This window comes from Musa acuminata, chromosome BXJ3-8, assembly GCF_036884655.1.
Source record: "Musa acuminata AAA Group cultivar baxijiao chromosome BXJ3-8, Cavendish_Baxijiao_AAA, whole genome shotgun sequence".
Lineage (NCBI taxonomy): Eukaryota > Viridiplantae > Streptophyta > Magnoliopsida > Zingiberales > Musaceae > Musa > Musa acuminata.
The window spans coordinates 5,601,354-5,621,477 of NC_088356.1; the positions used below are offsets into that span (position 1 = coordinate 5,601,354).

Sequence of the window (20,124 nt, forward strand, 5' to 3'; positions counted from 1 at the left end):
GATATATACTAAATAAAAAATATATTAAAAAAATAATACTATACTTTATAAAAAGACATAAATCATGTTAACAATCTTATGATTTTATATAATATCAAGTATTTTAAAAATAAAAATTTTAGTATTATGTAAATGTTAAAATACCAATGCTATCTCATGGTAGCATTAGTATTTCAATATTTTTTAATGTAATATCTGAACAAAATATAATCTAAAATAATTTATCAAAGATAATAAATATAAAATATAATAAATCGTTGGAGATCCATTCACCATCCCTTGCTCATCGCATATCAACCGTCCATCGAAGACGACAAGACGTGTAGAGCCCGGAGAGGTGGATTTATCTTAAATGGATGGTTGAGATGTTAGCTGCGAGCGATCAAGGTGATTAATGACACAAAACTGGAGAGGACAGTCACTTACCGGTGCGGTTTAGCGCTTGAACTATCCGACCGGCCTCGTTCCCCCATCAAAAGCATCGGGACGCCAGAGTTCAAATCCCTCGTCAGAACCGCGCTCCTCTGTCTCTCTCTCTCTCTCTCGCTCGCTCTCTCGATCGCAGCGCCTTGCTGCATCGCGTTCCATCGCCCAACCCTCGCGCTGCTTAAGCCACCGAGGGCAAGGACCAGACCGGAGGATCGAGAGGCAGAAACCCTAGTTTCTCCGCCGCGAATCCGGTGAAGAAGATGATCCTTCGTACCCCAGCTCAGAAGAAGAGGAGGCCCGATACCGTCCTCACCGACCATGAGAGCCCCGTCTCCGATCGCCGCCTCGTGCTCTACGAGGGTCCCGCGCCGGTTACCGCCGTCGACCCCTCCGATGAGATGGTCTGCACCTACCACTGCCGCCAGATGGTGATCTCTCCTCTTTAAGCCCGCCTCATTGTACTTTCTTTTCTGTTTTTGTCGATTTCCAATGATCCTCTCAATCGCTTTAAGAAGTTAGGCTGTTAGGGCTTCAACTCTCGAAATGTGATAGATTTCAAAGTCAGAAGAACGGAGGAGAATTTGTCACCTGGTACCCTTGTATGGCGGCATAGATCTTTCCTGTTTAAGTCTCACCTTCTAGTGATCTTTGTCATCTGTTTGTCGCTTTGGTTTCTGATCATCTTGTTAACCTCTTCAAGAAGTTAGAATGTTAGCCGCTTCAAGAAGTCAGAATGTTAGGGTTTCAGATCTTGTTTCCTTGTTTTAGATGTTAATGTATACATAGTTTCTCAAGTGTTGAATTGTAAAACAAACTATTCTATGTGGAAAAATTAGTAAATGGGAGGGAAATAGGTTTCAAAATCAGAAGAAGACAGGAGAATATGCCATTTTGGATCACTTTTCATAGAGGTAACAACCGTTTGGATTATATGTAATTTCAGAAGAACACAATATGCACCTGGAATGAATCAAACGTTTTCTTAAGGATCTCTCATCCTGAAATGGTTTCCTTAATCAGATACAGAGGCTTACTGGACTTTTGACTGGTAAAGGACCCTCTCTTTGGATGGATAATGATTTTTTACAGCTGTCAGGTCAAGTCAGACTTTCTGGTGGCCCTGAATAATGCCGAGAAGCAAGTAGCTGAATATGAAGCCAAAATGGTGATGCTGAACAGCGAGTTCAGCCAAAGTGGTACGTGCAGTTCCTCCCTAAGGGCAGCTCTCTTTATTATATTAAAAGGTTGATTTGTGAAAGGTTTGTCTTTATCAAGGTTATTGGTGACCATTGAATAAATGTCTTATCTAGCTTATGGTCTAGTGTCTTCTAATATGTTTTTTTTTGCTTGATAATTACTGGTATCTATGCTGTTATCTTTGCGCCCAATTTTAATCATGCAAGATCCATCAAGGTATATCTTGCTATTATGGTGGAAACTCTGTTGATTTTAGTCACAGAATGCATGAAAATGAATTTATCCATGTCTCATGCATATTAAAAGAATGAATAAGAGTGACTTTATACCTGCTGCTACAGAGGATGCAAGAAAGAATTATAAAGATCGTGTTTTGTCTTTGGAGCAAGAACTTGATGCATCAAAAGGGCGTGAACATGCATTACAAGAACGATTGTTGAAAGAGGTAGGTGATTCTATGGAGCGCTACAAGGAACAAGTAAAGCGGTGCTGTGAACTAGAGGTATGTTACTATACTGTCATAGTGAACTGAATTTATTTGATGTTTTTAATGTTTATGTGCCATTGTGTTTCAGTTATTGCTAGTTGCATACTCTAGATGTTTTTTGGTAAATGGATTTCAGTGTCTGTTCCTGTGATGCACGTATTCTATTTGATATTTTCTTATATTAACTTTTATTCATGGAGCTTCCCCGATCGTAGACGAGACTAGTCCAGTCCTCCTAAAAGTTCGGAGGTGTAAAAGGCCCTTATTGGACCGATTTACCCAGCTGGTTAATGATACGTAGGAACTGGCACATCTATATCACATCAAATGATCAAATAATAATAGTGAGTATTTAAGTGTCATCAACATCCAAGAAAATCCCAAATCTTTGTTATCGCTCCCTTCTTTTTCATGAGCCTATGGATGCCCCACATTCCATCACAACCATCAAGCAAAGAAGAGGAGAAACCTAAGAAGGGGAAGGTATGGAGGAGGAGAGGAAGAAGAATGAACACATAGGAAAAGGTCAAAGAAGAAAAGAAGAGATGGAGGAGGAAAGGAAGGAAAAAGAAAAAAAGAGTGGAAGAAGGAGAATATGAACATTGGAAAGTGAAGCAGCAAAAGAAGGGTAGATAGGAGCAAAGGAATGAAGAGCAGAGACTGAGACTGAGACGGCAAACAAGAACAGGAGGGAAAGGAGATGGAGGAGAAGAAGAGGGAAGAAAAAAGAGATAATATTGAAGAAAAAGTGAAAAAGAACCTTCTTTTTTTTTAAATAAAAATGTCATAACATGTTATTTTATGATGATGTATTTTATTAATTAGATGATATTATCAATTGACCCACTTTTTCAAACAATAATTAATTTAGTGAATTGAAGCATGACCATGACCTGTACGATTTTGATAACTATGATGGAGAAGGCTAGAGACCATAGCATTTAGCTTTGTGAATTGTCTACTGAGAGTAATGCTGTGTGGCAGCCGTTGCTGTCATTAGAGTTTGTCTTGGTAATTTGAATATGTTGATAAATCACTATTCTCTGATGTTGATACCTGTCTCACATATTTAGGTATCTGTGTGCTCTGAAATCCAGCTGTTTCAACATCTTACTGCAAGATTTTATTTCAGTTGGTACAAAATGAAGGAAGCAAGACAAAAATAGAAAATTTGTATGAAAAGAACTGGTTACTTTTTCCTGATGCTGATGCTCTTGTTGCTCCTTTTCCTTGATTCTCATTCTTTTCTTAAGTTGGTGCTGCTTCTAACTCGTGATTAGGGCAAAAGAAGCTTAATGATAGTATTACTCTCCAACTTCTCAATGTTAACTTGTGTGGCCCATCCTTTTACTGCACTAAACTTGGTGGTATACCAGCTTGGTTCGGCTGGTTTGGTTTGGTTTTAGCTGCAAATTGTGGCTTGCTAGCCTGTATATACATCCCATATCTTCAGTTTATGATGTCAGAACATGCTGATCCAGTACATGCTGCTTTACTGGATGCTTACCATGATTCTTGGTTCCTTGTTTTTGAATCATTTTGAGCATTGAGAATTTTTTAAGTTTTGCTTTTGGCTCTACATGGTGTAATTGTGCCAGTGATTTAAAAAGCGCTAATTGCCAAGATCCCAAAACTCCCAAGGCGTTAGGCACTAGCTCGAGCGAAGTGAGGCGCTTTAAAATATTAAAATATAAAAAATATATAATATAATTAATAAATTTAATTATTTAAATAAAAATATGATATTAAATTAAGAATAAAGATTAGCAATGTTAAAATCTAATAGTATATTATTAATCTAATAAATAAAGATTATTTTGAATATTAATTAATAATCTATTGTTAATAGTATATTTATTGTTAACAGTAGGGAAGAGTAGAGATCGAAGAAGTTACGGTGAGAAGCTAAGTTGCAGGCAGCAGATAACAGCGGAAGCTACAGAATCGCAGACAATAGGACGCAATGGACTCGTGGACAGCACGAGGCAATGGATAGTAGTAGCGGTAGCGGAGTCGTGTCGCGGACAGTAGCAAGCAGTTGACAGTAGCAGCGGACGACAACAGGCAATGCGGCAGTGGACAACAGCGGTAGACAGCGGAAGTTGAGGAGACTCGGTCGACAATAGAGGAAGACTCGGAGGCAGCGAGAGAAATCGTCGGCAGTGGAGGCAGAGGGAGAAATCGTCGGCAGTGAATGTAGACGGAGAAATCGTCGGCGACGGAAACAAAGAGAGAAGCGTGCGTAGGGTTGGGAGTCGGGGTTGATATAATTGCGTGCGTTAGTTCGTTCAATCGAACCAACTAATGCAAATTTAAGCAGTTCGTTCACCTTATATCAACCGGGCACTCACTCGAAGTGCCTGGCGCCTGGGCTCGGGTGAGTGCCTCATTGAAGCGCACAACCTAACCCTTAAACGAGGCACTCGGGCCTCGCCTCGCCCGATTGCTTAGGTGAGCGCCCGAGCGCCTTTTTAAATCACTTATTTGTTCAGAATTTGGAATCATAACCATATAATCAAAAAGATTAGTTTTTATCTAACTACTTTATATATCTGTGATTCTGTTTATGACTCTTTCTTATGTCATATAATGGCTGTGTAAGGTGACCCAGTCTAGATCTTGCATTGGTGGGAATCTTGTGCACTGAGTCAATTTTTCTTCTTATATATATGGCAGATTCTATAATCATATAGTTATATAATTTAAAGGTCAGTCAGACCATATCGTGGACCAATTCTATAAACCAAAGAAAGCTGCAATGTATGCTAATCTGCACCAAAATTGATTGCAACATTGAGTTTATTCTGGGCTCAAGGAAGGTCCAGAATTCTGGATTTCTATTTCAGTTTTGTGTTCTCTCTTTTTTGGATTGTTTTTGTTATTTAATTGAGCTAGCATGCCAGTTTAGTGCAAGTAATAGGCCTGAGTAATTTGTCAGTTATCATGTAGAGGCTTTGTTCCCATGTGAGGTGTTCTATGCATGGTTTGCAATACCATATTGTACTGCTCGATATGGGCGGGACATACCGGTCCGATAGAGGACCGGTACAGGTGGTATATCGGTACACCTTAGTGTATCGTGTTGTCACGAACGATTGTTGCGCACCCGCAACAACTTTGTTCAACGAATCGTTCGTTGCTTTTGCATACTTGTACAGATGCTTGGCAAACCGCGTCGGGCAAAACTGCCCAAAAATGGCTTCGTTTTCGCGTGCCACGACCTGTTTTCTGCAGATCATAGTTGCACGCGAAACGTCAGTCATCTCAGCACCCTGGAACCCCTCGAGTGGCACTAGGGGTAGTGTCGGGCGTTGAACAATCTTCATAAGTTCACATGTTAACTTAACGGGAACTTGCCTTCGCGCCCGACACCCGATGAGTAGTTGTTTGTGGAATTGCAACTGTTCGTTCAACCTTCTAAAGTCATTGTTTTCTCTCTTGCACTCAAGGTGCTCGTTGAATTGCTTATAAATGTTCCCTCTTCGTGAGACATCGGGACTTGCCCGCCACTTATTTTCAAACTAATCAACTTGCTATTTTACAGGTCCTTCGGGACCTACACGAAGTTGCAACCAGGCTGACCCTTTGTGGACGTAAATATCACAAGAGCGCCTCTTGGCTTAGGCAATCCTAGCTAAGTTTGAGAAGTTGGCGCAAGGGTGCTTCACGACTTTGACAACTCCAGCTAAATCCGTGACAACTACCGCAAGGGTGCCTCATGATTTAGCCAATTCTAGCTAAGTCCGTGACATTGTGGTATCAAAGCGGGCAAGCAATTCGAGTAAGCAACGAAGAAACTTCGTAATCTCATAACAAAGCATCGTGGTGAATTGAGCAAGACGGGGCAAGCCGGACCATTGCCCCATGTAGCCGCAATTGGGCTGCAAGTGCAAACTCGCTCTCATACTGTTGGAGCCACTCAGGAGGAGCGCAACATCGAACATGATGAGCGAGAAGTTGGCTACTCTCCGCAAACGGAGGAGGCACAATCTGGAGCACCAACTGGGAAAAAGTGTCACAAGGAGAGACTCACAACGGCGGAAACTTGCTTGGATGTTCTTGAAGCGAGTTTGGAGGAATTCTACCAAGGTCAACGAAGGCTTCTTTGGGTAGAGAGTTCGCAAGAAGAAGCTGAATCTCGAATCGACAAGATTGAGTCCTTAGTCGATCGATTGACGAAAGACACCAAAGACTTCGTGCAACATTTGCACGAAGTCGTGGCAGAACTCACTTCCAGAGTGACATTACTCACAAGGACACTAAATGTGGGAGGGAGCAACACTCGTGTTCTGTCGCCACAAAACTTGAGAGCACCTAAGCCTCAAAACTTGAGGTGCCAGGGACGCACCTGAGCCTAGCTCCTAACCTTTGAAATTTCTTATCAAATCCCTTATCTACAAACCTCAATCAGGATGCCCATGAACCATGTATAGCCTGTTTTTTGGTGCAAAGAAGTCTTAAATATCCTTGGAGATCATGATTCAGAAGTTCCTGATTGGGTTTGTCTGGAAACTCTATGTAGTATATGGTCCCCTTGTTCTCTCGTGTTTCAACTATTTATATAGTAGTCCTCTTATTCTTATTTTTATTTTCTGCATTCTGTTCTCTTTGCTTGTCAAAAGAATTAAGCCTTGTTTGCTTTCAATCTAAAAATAATTAAAGTTGAAAGACCTTCATTATAGTTTATATTTAGCCTTCTGGATTATTTTAAATTTAAAGTAAATCTAAGTTGAAAAACCTGCTGTAAAATTTATACTCTAGTTGTATCATTGTTCCAGTACTCTTATTTGATTTTCTTGGCAATAATCTAGCAGTTTTTTTTCTTGCTATAAGGTCTCACTAAGCTCAGAGGCTATCATTATGTTTTGCCCTACATCAGAAGTTCTACTGGCTGGCAAAAATATTGCTGAAGCCTATTACTTAAAAATGTTTCATTATTTAGTTATTTACTCTGCTTCTTATATATTTCTTGTTATTATGATGCAAGTTGATTGGTAGGTTTATTGGATTTCAGATGCAACTCAATAAAGAAATTGAGTCTCGTAAAATTGCTGAATTATCAATCACATCAGCTAATGAAAGATCTAGAGATCTGGAAGGGAAGCTTCAGAGGTTATCCGACAGCTCTGAGAGGGAGAAAAATATTCTCAAGAGACAACTTGAACATCTGCAAGATGACTCGAAGCTCTCTTCCTATAAAATTGCTGCTGATGTGTGTTTTATGTCGTACTCTGTCTGATAGTTTCTTTGTAGAAATCTGAATTTTGTTTTTAATTTGTTGCAGCTGGAGAGAATGAAGCTCAGAGCAGAAAATTCAGAAAAAGAGTCAGAATTGTTAAGAGAGCAGTTGAATGATTTGAGGATGCAGCTAGATGAGGTAACCAGTGTATTTCATGGTACTTTCATGTATGTAATTGCACTATATTATATGATAGCTATCATTTGGGTGCTATGTTGTTGTCATCATGTTTCTGGAAGTTTTGAACTGAATTCAGTGACATTAGCCAATTAAGATCAACTTGAAGCAGTCATATCACTGAACTTACTGTATTATGCTTGTGTCTGAAAATTGTAACTTGCATTAGCTGTCTTCTATATATTTCATTAGGAATATAACTTTTTTAGACAATATTTCATATAAATATGATGATGACTCTCTTAATCAGTGTCTTCATGAGAAGAGTGGACTAGAGCACAAGCTTGTAACATATGCTGCTGCTCCACAAGAAAGTACTTCTGAAGATGATAATTTAGTGAAGCATCTAAGAGAGCAGCTCCGAAACTATGTAAGTTGTGAATATATGTGCAACTATTAAATTGCCTGAGACATAACTGAGACTTGAGATTTTTTTGTGCTTTAATAAGTTTTCCTACATTATATCTAAACAATAAAGATGCCTTTTTTATGGTATGTTTGATGTACTTCTAACTTTCTTTTTTATTACTTTATAAGAGTTCACATTTGCGGTTTTAAGACTGTGTATGAGAACATGGGGATGACAATCATACATGCATCTTGGTACCTGAGACTGTAAGCTTGTTCAGTGCATATTATTAAGCAACAACAGTTACATAATATCTTCTTATTATAATAAGCTGTATCATTATTGTTTGCTTGATTTGTCAATGTTTTTTCCCCCTTCAGGCATGATGTTCGTGACTTAGTTCCATACTTTATAGAGATATAATATCCTCTTTGATGTGAGAACATTTTGATTTATTTTTTATTAAATAAATTTTATTAGTTTAGATTGCCTTTATAAATATCATAAGTTGTCACATGATAACGTCTTCTATGAAACTATAGATTGTGCAAATAGAAGAAAAATGATAGCCAAATAATAAAGAAACAGAGATATTTTTAGGGTTGATTGGAGATGCGAAAGAAAAAAGGAACAATATATGTCTTGGATTTGAAATAACATTTCATTCCTATAAGGAATTCTCTTCTTGACTGAAGCATTTATAAAGAAAGAGGCCCATTCATCAAATTTTTAGGAACAAGAAGAGTATTGTCAAAAAAATATAAAAAAAAAGGAATGAGGAAACATCTTGATTTGTGCGAAGTAATTTTCTTGGATGTATTCTTTCATTTTTTTTATTTTTTTGAACTTGGAAAGAGATTGTAATAGAAGACTATAGAATGATTACATGAATAGTACTTTTCCCACATTTTATGTAAATGGATTGGGATCACATTGTTTTTTCTGATGATGTAATTCCATTATCCATGTGTGAATTATGCATAGGTTTGAGATCGTGATTCTTGGTGGTTGAATTTTTAGCTATACAAGTCTGATAGTTATTTTTTCCTTTCTATCGTCTCCTTTAACTTCCATCATCATTTTTTGTCATTATTATCTTTGTCTTCCTCACTTTTCCCTTTTTTTTATTTTTAAATCCATAAAAAGAATTTATTTTGCCTTGTTATGTTCGTGTTGGGATCAGAGCATTTTGTCCTACAATATTACAATGGGCTGTATCACTGTGTTTATTTCACTTGATCCATCAATCGTTTCTCTCTTTGTTGATATTGTTAGAGAATTAGTTCCATAATTTACATTGTCTATAAGCCTTCCAAATATTTTGTGATGCTTTTGTATTTTGTTGGTCTTGTTTTTCTATTACTTGTACATCTTGCCAATTAATTTTCACCTTTACTTTGAATATTAGCTTTTTTCGTTCTTTTTTATTTTTTGTAGGAGGCAGAAGTTCAAGAAGCTAGGAAATTGAAATCATATCATGTTAATACTGAGTTATTGAAGGAAAAACTATTAGAAGAAAAGGGGCGCAGGGAAAAGGCAGAAACTGAGTTATCTAAATTGCAGGAGGCCCAAGTTTATGCACAGAACTTGGAACTTGAACTTGTGTCTTGGAAATCATTGCTTGATGAGCTACCTGATGTATCAGCTGTCACTGATATACCCAAAAAATTTGCAGCTTTGCAAAAGTATGTTGAAATTCTTTACAATAATGAGTAATCTCAAATTCATTATCTAATTGTTGAAGCCACTTTTTGTGTGTTGAGTCGCTGTATGGAGCTTTGGACCATCTTATTTTCTGGTGCATTTATGAGGTTGCTCATTAACTTGTCTGTTTACATGTTTTACTGTCTCATTTGCTCATTAGCGAAACAATTCAAACCATGTTGGAGGTTGGTGAAACAAAAGCACATTTGAAACAGTTAGAGGTTGCTCTAGAGTTGGCAGAGGATAAAAGACAGCATGCTGAAAAGGAGTCTTCATTGGCTAAAGAAAAAGCTAGTAATTCTGCATTGGAGATCAGGCGTCTTGAGCTTATGGTATGTACCTATCTTACCAAGAAGACCAAGTAATTATTACTCCTAATATGATATATGGCAGTGTAACTGTTTTTTGACTGATACATGTTATCAGATTGCTTGTTTTGGTATATATCGTTTGAACTTGATAGTAAATATCACATTTCACACTGTCTTGTATATCAGGATCTGCTCTAGATTCAGTTAATTGGATTTGGATTTAATGGGAAGTTTGTAATTGGTCTGTTGGGTATCAAGTCTAACTTAGACTAAAAAGGATACATTTTATATAATTTTAGTCCTATTAGGTGTCTTTGCTAAGATATTTGGCTGTTTTTGTTTTTAGTTGGTTGTTCATCTTTTAGTGTTTCAAGTTGTTTATTGATTAATTGGCTCTTAAAGGAGCCATTCCAAATATATTTCATTTCTTTCCATCTTTGGGAAATTGGGTTCATTCAAAAGTATGTTGGGTACATTGTTTGATTGTTTACTGCTACGAAATGGGTCATTCATTATACTATTTCAGGAAAAGAAAAGAAAAAACTAGCAACATGACTTACGTTCTATATTATGTTTACTTGTCAAATTTCCACCTTTTTTCACTTCAATTTCCCTCTTTTATTTTTAATCTTCTAAAGCTTCTGCTGCTATATTCAAACCATTTATGTTGTTTTCTGCTTCCCGCAATATATTACCTGTGTGTATGCTTGCGTTGTAGGGGACACCTAGTGGTGATTATGAACGGGGATAAATATTTCTCTGTTTTATATGGTCCTCTCTAATCTATTGGTGTTATCGATATCCTTTGTCATTATGTTGGTGCAATGTACCATATAGGGTGTCTCAAACATATGTCCACAACTCTCCATCAGGGTCTTGCTGGTCTTCTAAATTTGTGCATCACTATTAGTGATCTACTGCACCACACATAGCTCTTCCATCTCAGTCACTCACATCCCATGATGCCCATGTAAAGGAAGGATCTAGAAGAAGTAGCACAAAGTTTGTTTATTTCTTAAGCAATCCTCTAATGATGATTAAGCTATGGTTCAAAAGATCAGCCTATTTAATTGGTGTCAGGATAAGCTGGAGCCAATATTCATAAACCCTAAAAGAATCAGGATTGGTCACTTTGGGGTCCCATATTGACTAGAATCTGGGTATGACTTATCTACGCTGCCAGTTTGAGTTCCAGTGGTTTGTGCTACCTCCTGGTGGCTGCTAATTGCTGCTTTGTGGCATTTTTAGGTAGGGCTTCTGTCAAGGTTAAGAAATGTAAGGCTGCGTACATTGACCCTCCCCAGACCCCGCATTAGCAGGAGTCTCGTGCATTGGGTACGCCATTTTTTCTGTGAACCCTTCGGTGGCAAACGCTAGTGAAAGATGTAGTCCTTGATGAGTCAGACAGTCGCTTTTAGCACTCAGTAACAAACAATAGATAGAAAAAAAAAAGACTTAAATACAAGATTTATCATAAAGATTGATCTTTGCTTGGTTTTAGGTCCGGCCAAACACAACTTTTTATTGTCCTTACAAACAATATCTTTTATAATCTTTAAATTATTATATTACTTAAATAGAATATACTTTTTATTTTTTTCTCTAAGTAACTTCTTTGTTCTTCAGAGACAATTTTTTTTAACAAATTCTTGATCTTCACAATATTTTTTTTCTTAAACTATTTTTGTTCTAGTTGGTAATGATTCTCTATTCATTATTATTTAAACACATTATGTTTTTTATGTTTTCATTTGTTCATTTTTCTATTAAATAGTTTCTTTTTCTCTAGTATATTTATATGTTCCCTTTGCTATTCTTTACCTGATTAAAACATGCATAATATAGTAAATAACTACCAATAAATAGTATACTATAAATCTATAACATGTTATGTAAATTATTCTTTATAGAAGAATTTATGTATGGTAATGAATTTAAAAATGACATGACATAGGTTCATTTAATAATGCTTGCACATGATGATTAAATAAAAGCATATATATTGAATCAAATGTCCATAATAAAATTGTGCATGTACATCAACAGAGACAAATGTCAAAGTTTCTTTAGCTCCAATTATTTTAATGCTTCAACTGAATGCTAACAGAATGTATTTTGATTAAATTTCAATATTTTGGAGTTTCTCAATGTTATATTATTTTTCATTTCTAATAAATTCTAAATACTGATTTCTGTTTTTTGCTGAAACCTGCTCTTCCAATTTGCACCACATAATCCAGGATCTTTTTCCCCCATTGGTAGATCCTAATTTTCTAAATCTTAGAGCAAGCGTGCACAAGGCCAAAAAAAGAAAAACACATCTTAGGGCCACATACATGCATATGTACAAGAAAGATTAAGTTCCATCGGCATATATGCAATAAAAAAAAAACAGTGGGAAAAATACTAGAAATACCTGCTGCCAGCCACCACTTTATAGCTGGTCTTTGCTGATTGATTTGTAGGGTTAGCCCGTGATCAACAATGAGGCGAGGTTTGCAGGGCCACTCTATTGTTGGATCAAATTAGGTTTGAATCATCACATAAAAAGGTCTGTGTATGACGTCGGTCACAGCCATGAGTGGGTTAAATGGTTGAAACTGACCAAGTTTTGTGTGGTTTATGTAGTCCTGTATGTTGTTAAGGCCACTGGAGTAGGTACTGCCTTGTGTGTGTTGGAACTGATTTTACTATGTAACAGCCATACAATTATGTTGATTACTTGGAGTGTAGTAAGCTAGACTATTTGCACAGACCTTAGGCATATGAAGGTTTAAACATAATGTAACACCTCGATTAGTCCCACATCAGAAGTGGACAATACTAAGATTGGTTTATTTGATGAGTGTACTACTATCAACTTCGGCTTAAACATTTTGGCTAGTGGTTTGGGTCAAACGAAATTTGATAGGCCAGTTAGCCCATCAGGCCCAGGTCGTGACATTTGGTATTAGGGCTACCCTAGTATTTGGGCATGGTGAGGGAACTCGAGTAGGAAAGGACTACCCATGGATAGAGTTAGAAGACTCATCACAACGTGGAGCTACCACTGGGCTAGGTCTCACATACACCATGCTAGGATTTAATCTGGCTAAGCCGGACCTTGACAAGGATGTCAAGCTTTTGAATGGGGGAGATTGAAAAATCTCGATTAGTCCTACATCGGAAGTGAACAAGATTAAGATTGGCTTATAAAGGTCTAATGAGTGTACTATTATCAATTTCAGCTTAAGCATTTTGGCCAGTGGTTTAGGTCAAATGAAGTTGATAGGCCAATTAGCCCATCAGGCTTGGGTCGCCACACATGGCTTGGAGTATCCTACCAGTCGTAGACTGGCATCTTTTTGTGTCCATTTTGTTCTTTGCCACCAAGTGTACCTTCATGTTCTATACAACAAAAGAAATTTGTGGGTGCATGTTACTTATAATACTTATTATGTAATACTCATTGAAAGGACATGATAATAGGTTTATACCTCTGTTCCATGCTTGATGTACAGAGTGCAAACATGCAGAATGTTTTCAAATTCTATCCTGGTGAAACCTCATTTTTGGACATAAGTGTGGACCTGCTTATTTGCTGTTGCTTGGGAAAAAGTCATACCATATTTATGTCAATGCCTTTGTGCTTGAGATGCCTCTTGTTGTTATCCAGTTTTGTCTCTGTATATTTTGTATTTTATATATGAGGTTAATGTATTAGTAACTGTTTGATATTTTCTTTTTGAAATAACAGCTTTCTTCTGTAATGGAAGAAAGAGATAGGGTGAAAAAGGAAGCTATCATGTTAAGTAAACAGAAGATTGGGAACGAAGGTGGACTATCAACTGAATCATTAGTCAAGGTTAGGCTGCATGCGTCTTGTTTTTTGAAGTTATCAAGGGTCTTTATCTTAATCTCTTAATGAACTTAATCCTTCAGTATTCACACATTACTGCTATTTTTGTAAACTATAGGATATGGAGTCATCTCTTGTTGAAAGGGAAAACACGATCAAAGAACTGGAGAGTAATATGCATGAACAGCGAGAAATGGTTCATCGTCTACATGATGAACTTAAGCTATTGAATGAACAGCTAAGTACTGAAAAAAGAAAAGTTAAATCTTTGGAGCGGGAGGGTGATCGGTTACGTTCTGAGATATCTTTACTGGAGTCAAAGGTAAGAAAAAAGATTATTTCTTGCTTTAGCCAGGTTCTTTGGTGTTGGTTTTCCCTTTTCTTTTTTGGTTCTGTATCTGCTTATATTGGTACTTGGTAATATATAAATTATGTTGCCACTGCATTTTAGTATACATAAATCAAGAACCAGGTTTTAACCAAGAATAACTTGTACCTATTAAAACTGGTACTTCTAACACAGCTGGGACATGGTGATTATTCTGCCGCAAACACAAAGGTGCTGCGCATGGTAAATACACTAGCAGTCGATAATGAAGCAAAGCATACCATAGAAGCACTGAGGGCTGAGCTGAAAAGAACACAGGCAAAGCTACAAGCTGTTGAAGAATTGAAGGGACAGTCTGGTATAAACTTGTCATTTTAATGAGTAAGAACTTAAGCCAATTATTAAAGTAGGCATTCATTTCGTTTTGTGTTGTCTTGTGTTTCTTATATTGTGTTTTTCTGTGTCTTTCCTGATTTTTGCATCTCCCAATCCATAATTGCAGTCTTGGTGGGTTTGAACATGTAAGAACCATAATTCCTGATGTGTGTTGTCATTTATTGACAACTGGAATAACCACATGATCCATTGTACTTTATGAGTTGATCTTCATGAATCTGGAAAGTTTCAGGCCTATAGCTACTAGTATTTTGTGAGTTGCCTACAGATAGATCGAAGCACAGGATGTTCTCCGGTCTGGTTCTATATTGTAAAGCAGCAGGCTTAGGGTTGGGACACAGATAGGTGCTCCTCGTGACTCGTGCTGCCACCTGCCTCACAGCAGGTCCACCCACCATCTGTTGCTGCTGGACCTCCTGGTGCTTCTCCTTCTACGTCTCCTATTCTCCTCTTCTTCGCTTTTCTTCATCATCTCCTTTTTCCCTTTTTTCTCGTCTTTGTATCACAGTATATACCGGTGTATCCTATGCTGGTATGGATCAGACCCATGTTGGTCCGACCATGGTCTGGCATGGATCCAGTACACAAGATTTAGAATCTTGGATTGAGGCATTGCATATTTGTTTATGGAACATTGATCTGTTACATGATTTTTTTAAGCTGCTCTACTGAACCTTTTGTATAATTCCATGACAAATTGCTCTTTGTTATGTGCAACTGCCTGGTAGCAGAAAACTGGTATGCATTTAGAGAATATTATTTTACTTTGTCTGTCATCGTTGTTTACTATTAGTATCATTTAATGAAAATTATGAAGAGTAATTATGCACCATAATGATCATCCAAAGCTTCTTGTCCAGCATAAATTATCTATGTTCTGTGGTGTAGGTTTACAATGCTTCAATAACTGAACTAGGCTGATTAAAAATATGGATTGCAACACATCACATTAATTTATTTTAACTAGGAGATTCAGTTCTGAACTGTTAGGATTAGAAATAACATAATTTAGATTTCTACTCATTTCAACTGGGGAATATTTAAGTTGTTATCATGCCTGATAAATTTAGTATAACTTCAATACATTGCTGCTTCCAGATTGATGCATGTTCATTTCTGCGGTTACCATTTTGATTACCGTCAGTCAACATAAAAAAGAAAGATCATGCCACTGCAAGGCAGTTTTCACAGGTCTGAGCCATGGTTGGTTCACTTTCACTATCTAGTTCAAATAGGTTTACTATCCAGTACAATTAATGTACGGTGCATGTTTGATCGGTGTATATAGGTGCGATGGGCAGTAAACCTACCGCCTGGTACATGCACCTGTGAGATAATTGTCTCTTCTTTTTTCCTTTGCTTTCCTTCCCTCTCTCTCTCTCCCCCCCCACATCTCTCTTCCTCTCCACCTTGCCAAGTCACTGCCTTTTTTTCCTTCCTGTCACATGCTGCCACCATCACTTGCTCCCAGTGTGTGTTGCCACCTTCTCCGCACCTGCCTCATCACAGCATCCTCCTCGTCCTCTATGCTGCTGTCATCTCCTTCAACTCCAGTGGCTGGACTCGTAGTGGTCTGCACTTGTTGGTACACCCACTGCACTAGTACCTGAACCAGTCTGCACAAGGACTAGCAAGACTGCACTTCTAATAGCCTTTTCTTTTTCCTTATTCTGTTTACCTAATGGAGTTATATGCTTTGCAGATGCCACCAATATCATTGATGGAGGCATACCTGAAAAACTAGCACAACTTAAAGGTCAGATTGCAACACTTGAGAAACGTGAAGAGAGGTGATTGGAAGATTGGTCCATATGAACATGTTCAGATTTTTAATATTGTTATCATCATCATTGTTATGGGGAATTATTATAACTGTGTGCTATGTACAAAGCAGATACAAGGCAGTTTTTGCTGAGAAAATTTCAGTATTTAGAAGAGCCTGTTGCTTGTTGTTTGGATATAAGGTAATATCCCAATTATATGGAAGAATTCAAATGATTACATGTATATCTGTTGCTGTCTATTCAATCATACCAGATGTGGAATCTGTCAGTTTGTTATTTATTCCTTGATTGTCAGTTTAGAAAATTTGTTATTTGGATTTTTTAATCTTTTTTTAGTAAGGCATATGTTCTTAAATATATCAATTTGTTCATGTTTGTTATAGCAGGTAGCAATCGATTACTCCCACCATTTTCTTTTTGTTGTACAATGTTTTCTTTTTCTTTTTTTTTTCAATTCCATTTCTTGATTACTAAGCCAGAGTTTTAATGGTTAGGCTTGAAATGAACCCATGTTGATGAAGTAGAAACTTGGACCAGATTTAGTGCCATCAGCCTACTGTACTTTCTTCCACAGCTGTTTCTCACATTTTCCATGCTGATAGCAGTATTAAAATTTGATACAAAATGCAATTTTGTTGGTGATATTACCTATGCAGCTATGTTCATATTCTATCTCAGCTAAATTATATCTACTAGTACCTTATCATTTATGGGTTGCATGATCCTGGAAAGGATAGCTGGATTCTTTCAGGATTTGAAGCTCTCTTTTTGGTCTTTACTTGGAGCTTATGTCTGGTGCTCTTTGATGTTGATGTTCATTTTAGGCAGAATAACTAGTATTATTCATCCTATCTCTACTCTGAGTCCCTTTCAAACCCCTGTGAATAGTATGATCTCCATGGTGCATCTTTTACAGCTCTGTTTTAACCTGCTTTTAAGTAAACTCAGTGTGTTCAATTTTCAAATGTTATTTTCTTATATAATCTATTAACCTACAATGCTGGATCCATAGTTCTGGTGTGAAGCATCTTATTGGCCTTCTTATGTTTTGTCTTTTTAGATCGTAATGGATGATCAACACCGGCCTGATGGAATTCCTGTCACACGGTTCACACTGCAATCTATATATGCTCAAAGTGATGATGAAAAGCTGGAATTTGAATATGAATCAGGAAATACAAACATATTGGTATGAATATTATCTACCAAAATGATGTAATGCTGCTATACTGTCACTGGTTTGTTTGAACCTGGAATTGGATTTTGGTGATATAGGTTAATGACTACTCTTCTCAACCAGAGATATGTCATCAGGTATGCATGAGTTTAGTGTTCATTGTACTAACTTCTGTTTAGTCATTTGTTATTGAGTCTTGGAAGCAGCCTTTTTTGCATGCAAGGGTGAAGCTCCATGTAAACCATCTCTAGGTCCTGCACCATCAGGACCTTCATGCACTTGGCCTTTTCTAAAAAAAATATTTTAATGATTATTATGCTACTTTGGTTGCAAAAAAATGATTGCAGAAACACTCAAGCTTTACTTATGACTTACATGAAATGATGCCCTCTGACATCCTTTTGGTTTAAGCTTTGGAAAGGCTGCCTCTATACAAGCAAGTCATATTCACCTTCTTCTACAATATAAATTTATTTAAATTTTCTGGTCCTTGTCTCATATATTGTGCTAGCTGACACCCTGATCCTATCCCGATCTTTGCATTAAAAGTTATGTTTGAACTTGATGTTTTTCTTATGATGATTACCCTTTTTTCCCTAACCATTTCTGGGATACTCCTCTTATGCTTCCCTAATCGTTTTGATATGCTCAACTTTGTGGTGGAGTATAGCCAACACAAAATTTGGTGTAGTTTTAGGTTTATATTGGTCTGAACTCCATATTCCTTGAACTGTTACATATTATATATGCACTTTATGTTAGATAAGGGCACTTGGACAGTGAAGTAATTGGTGCATAGGTGAACAGAACTCTGCTATCAGGTAGTAGAAAGATATGGAATTTGGTAACCATTAGTAGGCAGAAGTGCTGCTGATTATCAGGAGAATTAATTGGAAATAAAAGAACTGCAGCATTTGTTTGGTATGGTTGAATTTGCTGGAAAGATCCACACTTCCTCTTTTGCAAAAGCAGTGCATTCTTAGTTCCTTTTTGCAATATAGAGTTGCCCTTTTTTATTTTGACGTAGTGAAAAGTCTCTTTTTAAAGTGTAGATTTGCTGTGTCTCTGATCCTCTCTGTATAGAGTAGATCCATGAGGCCGGTATCATGAGCTTCAAAGGTTTTTAAACAGCAATTATTTATGCCTTGCAGTTTGTTGGTTTTATAATACAGGATATGTTTATTTATGGAATTCCATTTGTACCGAAGGGCATTTTGACTAGGTTTTGTTCCATTTTGCAGATTGAGATATTTATAAAGAAGATGAATTCGATACCTGCATTCACGGCTAACTTGACAATCGAGTCATTCAATAAGCGGACCTTGAGTTGAAGCCCTTACATCGTGGATGGAGATGGTCAGTAATATTCACTTCTCTGTTCTGACAGATGAATTTTTAAGCACAATCAATCTTTTTCCAATTTCATTTTGCTTTTTGCTTTTTTTGCATGAATATGTCTGTCAATATTCAAACTCAGACTGAACTATGAGATAGCTGAAAAACTATGAAGAATATCAAGTGGTTCATGACCCTCTTTCCATTTGGTTTCCTCTAACACGCTAGAAGTGACAAACATATGAAGAAGTGGATGGACGAGGGGACCGCTTCTTTTTCGTATTCACAGGGTCACCTTTTTATTTGCTCGGACATTCTCTGTCATAAAATGTTCATGTTTATGATGCTTTTCGTGCAAGCTATCTGAACGCTACGTCAGATTTGCTGCTTGTGCAGATGATAATTCACTTTCCAGTTTGAGCAGCTTAGATGGCGCAGTAATGCTTGGCCGTTCACCCCGTCTCGACAACTGCATGCCTCCCATTGTGTTTTTGTAAATAATCGTGTAGGTGGTCAAAGTTAAATGAACCACCACTATTACTGCATCGAGCGTGTATAATCCGGAAGTAATTTGAACTTTGAAGATGGCTTTTATGAGTTGACGTTCTCTATGGCCAAGAGATCGGTTTCAGCAATTACGTAGCGTGCTGCTCCGGTGATTGCATTGGGCCGTTCGAAGATACTTGTTAATGGTGGTGGTGTTGGTGGTGGGATGTCTCCCACATCAGGCAATCCAACTGCATAATATTCAAAACATATCATGCACAGGTTGACCACTTGGGAGCTACATAAAGTAGTTGTCTCTTCATATAGCGCCCCCACTTTACTGCTGCATTAATTCCACCACCAGATTCGATGCAGGTTTCCTCGGCATTCAGTAATATCTTCTATTCCTATGTTGTCCGTTCTTAAAAGTTCTGTTCTTGTGGACAAGGAGACAAAATCCAGAGGCGAGTGTCCGCTCCAACTTTCCATCTCCATCACCCTGTGGAGTCATGCTGCCCGGGAATACTCCGATTCAACAGAAAAAATTTGAGGTATCATTTTGACCGGGACAGCTGCCCTCGCCAGCATATTCCTCGAGCAACTCACTTGCGATCGAGTCACGACCACGTGGACAAATCACCATTAAACTCCCTTTTGGATGATGGGATGGCGACGTCCCAAATCGTGCACCGACTGAGACGACCCAGCGGTTGTGGAGTGCAGCAGAAGCCATGACGATGGTATGGTTGCCCTTTTGACCTTTCAAGTTGCACCGCAACCGCGCGAGTGGGCACCGGGCAAGTGTGTCTGCTCCGTTAACACACACACACACGCAATGAATCGTATCGGTGAGACGACTTCGCCACGCTCCAGTGGAGGAGGGTTGA

General features: G+C 37.8%; 1 protein-coding gene across 4 annotated transcripts; it reads left to right on the plus strand.

Moving 5' to 3' along the window:
• The first annotated feature begins 418 nt into the window (after nucleotides 1-418).
• LOC135645788 (mitotic spindle checkpoint protein MAD1-like) lies at nucleotides 419-19,362 on the plus strand. Of its 4 annotated transcripts, none has more exons than XM_065164523.1 (17): nucleotides 420-857; nucleotides 1,519-1,625; nucleotides 1,968-2,128; nucleotides 7,128-7,325; nucleotides 7,398-7,490; nucleotides 7,780-7,899; nucleotides 9,316-9,563; nucleotides 9,743-9,914; nucleotides 13,630-13,737; nucleotides 13,850-14,053; nucleotides 14,255-14,417; nucleotides 16,158-16,245; nucleotides 16,350-16,419; nucleotides 17,300-17,428; nucleotides 17,515-17,553; nucleotides 18,658-18,772; nucleotides 18,894-19,362. In XM_065164523.1, exons 1-16 carry the CDS (start codon nucleotides 748-750, stop codon nucleotides 18,745-18,747), a joined length of 2,100 nt encoding a protein of 699 aa, XP_065020595.1. In that variant the 5' UTR covers nucleotides 420-747; the 3' UTR covers nucleotides 18,748-18,772; nucleotides 18,894-19,362. The 4 variants fall into 4 exon arrangements, 3 of the variants coding, with proteins under 3 accessions (XP_065020595.1, XP_065020594.1, XP_065020593.1); XM_065164522.1 differs by having other exon boundaries at nucleotides 1,526-1,625; nucleotides 19,148-19,362; XM_065164521.1 differs by having other exon boundaries at nucleotides 421-857; nucleotides 1,526-1,625.
• The last annotated feature ends 762 nt before the right edge of the window (nucleotides 19,363-20,124 follow it).

Excerpts from the sequence above, each read along its gene's own strand:
- LOC135645788 (XM_065164522.1), top strand. The coding sequence starts at position 690 with ATGATCCTTCGTACCCCAGCTCAGAAGAAGAGGAGGCCCGATACCGTC. Across the intron at positions 7,326-7,397 it reads CCTATAAAATTGCTGCTGAT|CTGGAGAGAATGAAGCTCAG; the intron begins GTGTGTTTTATG and ends AATTTGTTGCAG. Across the intron at positions 14,418-16,157 it reads AGAATTGAAGGGACAGTCTG|ATGCCACCAATATCATTGAT; the intron begins GTATAAACTTGT and ends TATGCTTTGCAG.